Below are 11,683 nucleotides of genomic sequence, written 5' to 3'. Positions count from 1 at the left end.
TATAATTCATACACACAAAGATGAACAAAATTAGTAGAAGCGGGAGGGCTGAAGCATAGCTTATGGAAAGTAGCCCTCCCGTGCATTATCCTAATACAACATCGGCATTATTGCGTCAAAAATGTATAGAAATGACGGAGTACAAAAAATAAAGAAAACAGGAGAAAAAATGTAATAAAAGTTAGGGCAGGAAAACAATAAATGCATATACATATATATACGCAAACTAGATATAGGTTCATTTTCTGCACATGTCAATAGCAGTTTCAACTATCTTTTTTTTGGAAATGAAAATACTATATATAAATATATACATATGTACACATGTACTTGGCAAATGAATAATAATAATAATAATATATGCATAATTGCATATACATTGTGAACACTTATTTTCAAGTGACTTTTTTTACATTCATATGTTCACGCTGTGGTTTGGAACTGCTTTTGAATATTATTAGGCATTTTGTTATGGAAAATGTTGTGCATAACCAGTACTGTTTTAAGCTGTACTATGTCAAGACATTTTAATAGATTGAGTTTTTTTTAAATATGGGAGTTGTTTGATCATATTTACCAACACCAAAGACTATTTCTAATACATTTTTTTGGGATGTTATTATTTTTTGTAGATTTGTTGAGTACGTGTTTCCCCATATTTCGGAGCAGTAGTAAAGGTAAGGGAGAAATAGACTGTTATAAAGAGTATTTTTTCTTCAAGAAGGTTCTTAGTATGATACAAAATACCTGTTGTTTTTGACTGTTTAGTCTGTATATCATTTATATGGTGCTTTCAATTGAATTTTTCGTCAACAAGCAGTCCTAAAAATGTACATGCACCAACTTTTTCTATCTCGGTATTGCAAATCCGTATAATGCAGTCATTTCTACTCTCAGACTTTGTATTGAATAACATGTCATTTGTTTTGTCCACATTAAGGGATACTTTATTAACTGCAAACCAGTTACATAGTATTTCTAATTCTGCATTCACAATTTTAACAAGATCGCCAAGATTATGATGGGAGCAGAGAATTCAAAGTTCAGGTTAAGCCTCAATATATTTGGGGAGAATTAAAATGAGCCTTCTTTATTTGTAGACAGCCAAGCCCCCTCCTGTGTTTGGTAAAGCATTATGCTTAACAATCCAATTTAGGATATAAACACGACTAAACTGCAATGATAGCAAAGCTGCGGCTTGTGTTTTTGGGGTAATAAAGTCCAAATCATCGTTGGGCTGTCAGCCAATGAGTGACGTCTGAGGAAGATGAGAAATGCAAATTAAACATTGTTGAGAAAATGCTGCATCTCTTGCATTTATTGACGTAGAGGAACCTTATTGTTTACCTTTTTAATATAATTTTTTGTAATTTTCAATTGCTTGGTTTTCGTGAAATTAGCCTATTTTCCTATTAAAGTGTAACAGATTGACGCATCTCCACAGATTATCTTAAAGGCTTCGGAATCCCCCCATTGTAGTTTAAAAAACTGTAAAAACTAGGGCCCCCAAACAGCATAGCCAATTTAAATTAAGGGGGCATTTAGGGCCCCCAAAAAGCTAGAAACGGCCCTGCCTGGATGAACTGACCAGGCAGAGTCCCTGTAGCTTCACGGAGCAGCTAGCAGAGAGACAAGAAGCTAGCAGCAGCAGTCACTTGACAGAGCTGTCACTCAATGTGACCACGCCCTAATATATGCATAACTTTAAGGCTTAATATTAATTAAACAGATGAGTTGAGAAAAAATTCACTCCAGGATCCCTAGACAGGAAGGGGGAATCTAACTATACTGAGAATAAAATGTTTTTAAATCACGATGTAAACATGTTTATTTCTGCTGNTACCATTACATACTGATATATAAAATATGACCACGAATGTGAGACCAACTTTATAGAATTCATATCACATCTGTTACTGATGCCATCTTGTCATACTTTGTTAAACTCCACAAATAAATAAAGTTCCATAGAACTTTCAGTTGGGAACAAAGACCACCACCTTATCCTCCACAAGGCAATTTCCCATCCCAATAGGTGCTGCATATAGGTGTGTATAACCCTTTTCCCTGTCTGTTACTCCCTCTTTCAGCACAAGAACAGAGGGGGAGTTCATGGGAAGCATGAATTACCTGCACTGAGACCTCACCCTGCACCCTGAGTCTCAACACAAGCCTTTCCCTGTTTTTTTGTATTAAACAAACATTAAGCTTTCCCAATGGTGTGGCGTTTCGTTTTGTGGAAAAGTGAAAATGCAGTGTTTGTTATATAATAACCTCTCACTATTTTTTTGCTGTTGGTCCGTGAAAATGCTCCTGGCTGACTTGAGCAAGCCATTTTTTCCTCCGCTCTGTGTCAGTTGGGGAAGCCGTACATTCGTACTCCTTTCTCGGAGTGATTTGAGCATCACCAGGCCAGCACAGCCAAACCATGGTTTGCGGACTAGGAGGCAGCACAGCAAAACACAGACAACACGTCAGGAAAGGCAACAGACATAACTAGCATGATATGCTATCCACATGTTATTGATTCCATGTATTTGCAATGGATGTTCCTAAAACATACACATTATAACATCATATCATTCATGCGCATGCTGCTTGCTGCTGCTGCTGCTGCTAGTCCTTTGATAGTCACCTGTCGGTCTCCTGTCTTTTCTGAAAGCCATAAAGATGACATTAGTCATTTAGATAACTTGTGTCCTCAATTACCATGGGATTACTGAAACTACCATGAATTTAAGAAAATGGTAGAAATTAATCTAATCTGAATTTTGAAGCATTCCTTTAGATCCCCTCCCTCTAAATATATCAATAAACATTAGAAAGTGATGCTCCTGACTACCATACAAGTTTAAGAAGATAATATTGGTTTTAAAGAATTCAAAGCTATAAATAAACAGCAACAGGCTCTTTAACCAAGGCACTGTTAGCCTAACATGTAAACTAGTTGTTCACACTAATCCTAATATTATCACTTAATATTAGCAAATTCTATTTTATTTTTTAAAACATATTGATGTAAATACATACACATATCGATTTGTTGTATAAATATTGCAAATCAAAACCTTTATTCACTAATAATTACCAAAAATCGTAGTTCTATCTCCTGTTATCAATGCATTCACATTGGCCGCCATGAACTTCCGGGGAACGATCCTCGTCTGCATGAACCACGTGACGATAACCGTTTTTGGACTTCCGCTGTCGTAACTCTTCTATCTATATGGCGCTGGCAAAGCCTAGCCTATGAGCCTACAGAGCTGACAAATTGCTGTTAGCTGATAGTGAGGCTCGTACCTGTCACTCAAAGTGACCACGCCCTAATTTATGCATAACTTTAAGGCTTAATATTAATTAAACAGATGAGTTGAGAAAAAATTCACTCCAGGATCCCTAGACAGGAAGGGGGAATCTAACTATACTGAGGATAAAATGTTTTGAAACCACGATGTAAACATGTTTATGTCTGCTGTAAAGTTGGGCATTTTAACATTGGGGTCTATGGAAATTGCTCCCTTCTGCAGACTGCTCCTAATGGCCACTAGATGAACTGCAATTTGAGGCACTTCCTGATTCGCATCCCGGAAGTGGCCCAGAGTTTGCCGCTTGTCTCAAACAAGCCTACTGCTTCCCCGCAGCGAGGCTCCCCCCGCACTCCTATTGACAGTTCATAAGCGTCGAGCTCCTCACCCCCCCCGCCCCTCAGAAACTGGTTATATTTGCAGGTTATATTTGCAGCTTGTTACACTGTCCCCTAGGGGCCATGACATCCTTGAAAGCAGTTTTAAGTCATTTTTTAAGTGAGAATAGCTCATGTGCTTTTGTAATCACTGTGATGCTGAGTCTTACTGAAATGTTTTAATATTTCATATATAATGTAATGTAATGTATATTTTGCATCCCCTATATAATTGCTTGTGTGACTTCGGGGGGGAATAATAAAGGTTTTACAAAGCTAAATAGGGTTTTAAAAAGCATTAAGGCAGTATTTCCACTAACCCAAAAATTGAGCTGAACATACACAGTACAAGGAGAACAGCTTTTCTCATTAACCTCAACATATTTATAAAACTCCCAAAACAGTTCACACACAGGTTTTAACTATGATCACTGGGGAAAATATAACATTCAGTTTGATAAATGCTTTATCACAAACAAAACTATTTGTATTAAAGCAACAAGTAAATTTTTCCATTAAACAAGACAAATTCGAGTCAAATTACTATTTCCTCTCAATCAAAAAAGTTAAAACAATATGCATTTATTTATATATATAAGTACATTTTGAGCCCTGTTTTAAAAAAAAACGTGTTTTAGCAATTGAAAAAACTGTAATTTAGGCTTTTTGGCAATCAAAAGGAAATGTACAGAATCGGGATTGATTACAACTCTCATTTTCGATTTTCTTCCGATAACATGAAGGGAGCATACGGTCTCTGGTCGCCATAGCAACGGGACGCTTAGCGGCAGTAGATCTCTACTCTCAAGACTCCTCGCCTTTTGTCGAAGAAGTCCGTTTTTTTAGCTGAAACATCGACTTGTTGCGCTTTCAAAGAGCGGGTACTGTGCGGAGATGCCGCTGATAGTGACGGACTACACGTGGACTCAGACGGACAGCACGGTGTTCATCAGCGTGCCTTTAAAGGGAGCGCGCGCGGAGAGAGTGGACTTCCTGTCTACAGAAGAGTACCTGAAGGTAACATAGGGCTGTGTTTCATTCACATTGGGTTAGTCACAGTACTTTACAGTCTATGAGTCACACACTTCGCGTTTGTTAGTTTACCAGCAACAACATAAAAGGACACATGTGTCGGTCTAGTTGTTAATATCTCCATGTCATGGGATTCAAATAGTTTTGGTGATGTTTGGTTTTATTGATCTTGTTTAGATTAAAGATCACCATGATTCATTTTTTATTTTGTAATATTTCTATAAACAACTATTTTACAATTCTGTAAAATGGCAGTAGAGTTGTTTCTAATGACCATACAGCAGAGTAAAATATAAACACAGAATTAGTGTACTCAAAATGTACTCAACTGTGTACTTACTGTGTACACAAAAGTTTCATTAACATTACAATTTCAACTGACGCATCCCAAAGCAGTATTTTCTTATGCCTAATGTGCAATGATTTATATTTGATTAAACAAATGTAAGTGCATGCGCTTTTTGTTTGTTTCTCTGTTTCTCACATTTTAGCCAACAATATGTTTTGTCCGTGGTTTTCTGCTCAGGTGCATTACCCCCCCTATCTGTTCGAAGCCTTTCTGTCTGAACCTGTGGACGAGGACAGAAGCACAGCAAAGGTTGGAAATGGAGTCGCAGTCATCACTCTGCCAAAATGTTCCAATGCATTCTGGGAGCATCTGGTGATAACTACATGTAGGAGTAAACGTTTTTTCCCCCTTTTACATAAAACCCATTGAAATATTGCTTTGATGAAATGTATGAGAAAATCATAGTCTTGTAATTTGTCTGAAGTGCCTGAAACCAGTTAAACTCAGACTAAAAAGTATAAAAGACACAAATAGACAATTTAAAATACTTCCAATATGACAAACATCAATTTAATAACAAAAATATACACCATAAAAAGATTAAATAAGGCACACATTAGAAAAAAGAGAAATTAGCAACTGCATTTATGGCAAACAAAATGATTGAGATTTTATTGAAGGCTGAGGCACGTTGTCTAACAATAAGACAACTTAAAAAGTCTTCCAACTCAGAGTTGCTCAGATGAACAAGGCTGTGAGAAAACGGGCAATAACGGGTTTCCCCAGACAATCAAAATGTCTGAAATCTCCTTGCGCACTTAACCCCAAAGTGTGTCAGCAGTGTGTGAATTTTATTTCCCTGAGCACCCTGTGAGGTAGCCTCTGTCTGAATGTGTGTGAATGCTGGCTTGTAAAAGTCTGGAAGCCTGGAGCAGTGCAATATAAATGCTGTCCATTTACTGTTTCCAACTAAGCCAGTGTTAATCTGAGGGATAGCATTCTGTTATCAAACTGTATTGTTCATCAACTTCCTACTGGCAAGCCCAGCGACAAGATGAGATGAGAATACAAGTATTTACAAGGGTACTCAACACATCACCCAGCTAGGCTGCACAGTGTTGTTCTTAATATTACACAATGTGAATCTGACAGACGTCTATATTTACTGCACATCAGGACCATTCTGGACCAGCTGTCACTAATTTCTCTCCATTAATGTCATTTGACTTGCGCTCTCTATTCTGCCACATTATTACAGTGAAACCTAGGAACTAGTCAGCATGCCAAATCCAACCCTAATTTCATTGTTCAAATTATTCATGACCTTGGCCGGAAAAGGCTGGAAAGGCTAAGAAATAAAAAGATAGAGATCAGTAAGTCTACTGCTTCTACAACATGGCCATTTTGAATATCTGCTTGATTTAACAAAAAATATCCAATACTGTACATTTCCTAATAATTCATCTACCATAATAAATCAATGTGTTTCAGATGATAAAGAAAAGAAGAAGGAGGTCAGAGAAAGGGCTCTGTTGAAATACCAGGAGAGGCTGTGTTCGGAGTCCAGATCAAAGGCTGAGAAACAGCAAGCAGAGAAAAAGTACGCACTGGAGACAATGATGAAGGTAACACTCTCAATGACATCACAATCTACTCATGACCCCATCACCCAGTGTACCAAAATACCATTAGAATTGTGCTCTGGAATCAAGAAATATTTTGTTATAATTAGTTTTACTTGACCTCAGCTTGAAAAGGAGGAAAGAGACAGAATTGTGAAAAGGAAGGAGGATGAGCGAGAGAAGACGACAGCAGAGCTGGCAGCATGGCAGCTGAGACAGAGAGAAACAGCTGAGACAGAGGCCAAACTAAAGCTCCAAGACCAGAGAGACCGTCAGAACAAACTGAAAACCCCGACAGAGAAGCAGGAGAAAGGAGGCTCAGATGGAGCAAAGGTCAAACTAGGTACGTCATTTACTGTGTGATCAAACTTGCTTCTGGTCAGATGTTGGTATGTTAGTGATCATATTATATCTCTGCATTTAGATGAAAGAGGCAACAGTGAAGCAAAGGGCCAGAAAACCCCAGCGCTCCTGCCCGCTCCGAGGCGTGCTGCAAACATTCAAGTCAGATTCACTCCACGCGTTTTCCAAACTGCGCTCCGGGAATCAAGAGTGCCAGAGGAGGAGGAGGTGAGATCATCATCTTCTCTGACAGTTTGTCAAGTGTAAGGCCTGGCGTACGTTGTGGCTGTGCCAGCTGCTTTTTTTTTATATATTCTGGCCTGAGTAAAAAAAAAAAGACGATCACTTTTGTGGGTAGTCTTCTATTAATTATAGTTTCTGTGTATACAGGAGGTCCTAATGCACTAGTCATTCTCTCTGCTCTGCAATGTTTAACACTTTTTCATATCAGCTTAGCTTTTATGGACAAAAATATTTGTTTGTATCAGTAGTCAGCTTCACAGAAAAGGCTAAACAGTTAATTAAACTATTTAAATCACTACACAAATATGGATGTACCGGTAGTTAAACTATAAGCCAGCCACTGCAAACTGCTGATCAACTACAGCAGATTAATAACATCCAGGGATTCTGTCCACTGAAATGCCAGAGGGCTCTTGAGTTGAAACAGACTGCAATCTTGAGTTGTATTAACAGCATAATGCTAAGTTAACCAGGGCAGGCCGGAGCAGATCAGAAAAGCAGGAAACAAAACATTTACTGTGTAATAAAGTGGACAGGACAAGGGACGAAGAGCCCATAGTAGGGACAAGCCGAGGAGATCAAAGCTGACCAAAGAATTAGGGATGCTCCGATCGCCAATTTTGGGGCCGATCGCCGGAATCAGTATCGGCGGATACCGATCGACGATCCGATCGAGTGAGCGGGACCTATGGGGATCTTCCATTTAAAGTGATGTTTAAAACTCAGTTAATGGCGCTCATTCCCTGACGCTTCCACAAACAACAACCAACATAATTATTACATTCAAATGATGTACATTATTCAAGTTTACATTAACTTTGGATAATAACACGGGAGAAATGAGTGGAAGCGCTCTCTTTTCCTCTCCCTCTCTCTCTCTCTCCTTACAGCCTGTCAGTGGTTGCAGTCGGATAATCCAAAAATTAGCTCCTAAATTCTAACCCTATCGTCTATTCCTTGACCTCTGAGTGAAACGTCACGGGGTTAAGGGATAGTGGATAGGAGAATTCAAAAGGACTTAGGAGAAGAGACTGCCGTACTTTAGAAAATCCGAATGCACTTTCACTATCCAACATGTTTATGATGCGCCAGCGGACGTCATGAATGTGCGTCTGCTGCTGTGGGGAAACTATGGAAACTACAGTTTTCTATAGCGGACTACAACATGGATGTTTAATAAGAATGAGGGATTAATCTAGAGACTCTGCACCGTGCTCTGATGCTGTTGTTTTATGCTTTATGAACGTGGACAACAGAGAAACATATTCTTCACGACCAAAGTTGGAATTGAAATAAAAAATGAAAGTGAAACTTATGCTCGTCACCCTCTCCCTCCGGTCCACATTAATACAAATGATCTCAATACGTATGATTGTATGAACTATGAAAAGATCTTAAAATCAATACAAATGTATTTATTATAAACGTTGGTCCTTAACATCTATCACTGTGTATATCACCATTCAAACATCTTTTAAAAGTTGAACAAACCCCACACAGCTCAGTAAACACTGAAATGTTGACTTTATTTGATCATTTCAGTAAAAACTAACGTTCATATTTCTCTTTTTGATTATAATACTGATGAACGTTAAAAAAAAAAGCACTTTGGCAACTTACCACATACATTTTAGACTGCTTAATAAGCACCGTAACTTTCATGATAGGGCCTATAACTTCTCCGTCATAATCGTTTGTTTCCGTGAACGGCTGACTGTTGTGTGACGGCAAATGCTGCGGCTGCAAGGCATTGTGGGGCAGCATTTTCTCCTCTCCTTTCAGTAAGGGAGGAGGTCCAGTGGTTCCTAAGCTAAAGGAGGTTATAAAGGAAGTTTGAAACCTCCTTTCCTATCATGTAGAGAATTCGAACGGCACTTATCATGGCTGCCACTGAGGGACTTCCGGGTCATTTTACTCCGTTAGGAAGGTTCCTAAGAGAAACCGACTATTCGACTGCAACCAGTATCTCATGCAGCTCACTGATCCAGTAATGAGTGGCCCGACAGTGAAGAATAAATATATTTATAACTAGTTTATCTTGTTCCAGAGGTAGATAAAATAGCTAAGTGTGTTAGGTCTAACTCTTAGTGTGGGTTTTGCTCCGCTCACCGGTCCTTCACAGCGGGCGGAGCTGCAGGATTTCTGCTTCACACACGTTGCATACCGCTATTGTATTGTCTTTTTCGGACACCTTAAAATACTGCCAGACTGGTGAAGCCATGGTGAAGCCACAGAGAGTGTCATGTATTGTAGGTCATGCCATCGGCTCTCGCGATCGACATTTTTAGAGAGCACCGATTGATCGGCAGAGAGTGAATATCGGCTGATATCGATCGGCGGCTGATCGATCGGAGCATCCCTACAAAGAATTCAAAATTAGACCACACAGTCTGTTGATATCAGACTGATGGGTGTGTGTGTGTGTGTCTAATACAATTTAAAATAAATGTAGACATTTGTTAACTGACATTTTTTTTTGGTTTTAACAAGGAATTGCAACAAATTATAATAATAGACCGTAGTTCACCCTTTTTTGGCACTTCCACATGTGGCCAGAAAAGACATAAAGCCTAAATAAAGAGTGAGTCTGGAGGCAGTGGATTGACAGACTCTGAATGTTGTGTTTGTAACATGAACCGATGAACCCTAGTTGTCGTGCCTTTAAACATTCCGAGAAAATAACATCTTATAAAAGCTTTGAGTAAACCTTTAATCCAACATATACAGTATGCATATGCATAAAAATGCATATATGCTTTTTTATTTTTTTTAAAATTAATTTTAGATCGATTCTGGATCATTTGGATTGGACAGATTGCCTATTTATTTGAAAAATAATTGTCTACGTTCTGGTTTAAACTGCCATTTTGTATACTGAAATGTCAGAAATGCATTCAGTATCCTCAATAACCGCAAAACCACTCCAAAATTGTCCAAATCCGACAAACCACCTTTAACTGTTGTCCACATATTTATATGTGCTGAGAACCCGTACTATACATTTCTGACATAAGGCTTTGGGGTACTCAACATTTCCAGGTTCTCGGTGCTGGCAACTACACTGATATGCTTTGTGAGCGGAATAAGCACTCAGATCACACTTTTGATATCTGAATCAACAGTGGCTTCAAAAACAAGCCGAAGCCAGGCGTGCAGGAAATGCAGACGTTGAGGAGCTGAAGGACCTGAGGGAGGAGGGGAGGAACCCCGAGTGGTTGAAGGACAAAGGAGAGTAAGTGCTATAACAGCTACTCACTGCACCAATTCTTATTATTTTAACCATGCGATCACTGAATGACTCTTCCCTGCAGCAAGTGTTTTGCTTCTGGAGACTTCCTGGGGGCAGTGAATGCCTACAACCTGGCCATCAGGCTCCACAGCAAGATCCCGGCACTGCACTCCAACAGAGCAGCTTGTCATCTGAAGTTAAAAAATCTCCATAAGGCCATTGAGGATGCTTCTCAGGTGTGCACTCCTGTATTTGACAATAACAATAACAGTTATAAGGAGAGTCCAAAGAACTGTCTTGTTGGAAACTGTAACTTTGCACCCAAGAGTTGTACCACTGCTGCCTATAAAGCTCATTGAATGTGCATCTAGCTATTATTTAAAGCAATACACATCTCCCTCCTTGTTTCTGTGCAGGCTCTGGATCTGCTGACCCCAGCGGTCCCTGCCAACGCAGCAGCCAGAGCCAGGGCCAGCGTCCGCCGGGGGTCCGCCTTCTGTCAACTACAGCTCTATGCAGAAGGTTTGAAAAGCAACAGGAACATTTTATTTGCTACTGTTACTTTACAACTTTGCATTTATTTAATAAAACATTCACAATAAGAATCAGTGTCCTGTAAGCTCATCTCCTACGTCTTCTCAGGGCTGCAGGACTACCAGGCCGCTCTGAAGCTGGACCCTCACAATGCAGCGCTGCAAGCGGACACTCAGACCATCAGAGACATCCTCCAGGTTTCTGCAACTGGGACGCACTGAAACACACAGAATGCTACTCTTTTTATTTTTCTCTGTTACCCAATGGTTTTATAAATGACACAAAAGAACAACAAAATGAAGGACATGTGTTGAATTGTTAGTGATTACTGATTACTGCTAGACAGTGTGTGCAGAACAACGTTGTGTGGTCAGCACTTTGGTCTCGACCAAAAATCGTTTTAAAATGTGCTTTATAAATAAAACCTGACTTGATTTGGTCTAAAGTTGTACCACCTAAAATGATAAGCGATTAAATGGATGTTCATCACCATGTAACCTAATTGAATGAATTACTTTCGAAACAAGTTTTCAGTATAAATGTCACTCACAGGAGTAAAATGTGTACGTTTGAAAAATATTATAAGAGATGGTACATTTTGTAAATTACAGTAGAGTTCAAAAATAACATATTACTAACTCAGTGGCGAGCCGTGACTTTTATACCTATACCCTCTGACCCCCACCCCTTCCCTCAAAAAAAAAAAAAAA

General features: G+C 39.2%; 1 protein-coding gene across 1 annotated transcript; it reads left to right on the top strand.

Annotated features, from left to right (window-relative positions):
- The first annotated feature begins 4,467 nt into the window (after positions 1–4,467).
- On the top strand, positions 4,468–11,444 carry dnaaf4 (dynein axonemal assembly factor 4). The gene is made up of 9 exons (XM_010789572.1): positions 4,468–4,699; positions 5,241–5,388; positions 6,495–6,628; positions 6,752–6,968; positions 7,050–7,195; positions 10,333–10,442; positions 10,522–10,675; positions 10,856–10,961; positions 11,082–11,444. The coding sequence occupies exons 1-9, from the start codon at positions 4,577–4,579 to the stop codon at positions 11,192–11,194; spliced, it is 1,251 nt and encodes a 416-aa protein (XP_010787874.1). The 5' UTR covers positions 4,468–4,576; the 3' UTR covers positions 11,195–11,444.
- Positions 11,445–11,683: the final 239 nt, after the last annotated feature.

This window comes from Notothenia coriiceps, unplaced genomic scaffold (assembly GCF_000735185.1).
Source record: "Notothenia coriiceps isolate Sejong01 unplaced genomic scaffold, NC01 NC01_scaffold00033109, whole genome shotgun sequence".
NCBI lineage: Eukaryota > Metazoa > Chordata > Actinopteri > Perciformes > Nototheniidae > Notothenia > Notothenia coriiceps.
The sequence above is the reverse complement of the archived record's forward strand: the minus strand, read 5'-3'. Positions and strand labels throughout refer to the sequence as shown.

Coding starts and splice junctions, on each gene's coding strand:
- dnaaf4 (XM_010789572.1), top strand. CDS start 4,577: ATGCCGCTGATAGTGACGGACTACACGTGGACTCAGACGGACAGCACG. Junction 5,389..6,494: donor GCATCTGGTGATAACTACAT/GTAGGAGTAAAC, acceptor AATGTGTTTCAG/ATGATAAAGAAAAGAAGAAG. Junction 10,443..10,521: donor TGGTTGAAGGACAAAGGAGA/GTAAGTGCTATA, acceptor TCTTCCCTGCAG/CAAGTGTTTTGCTTCTGGAG.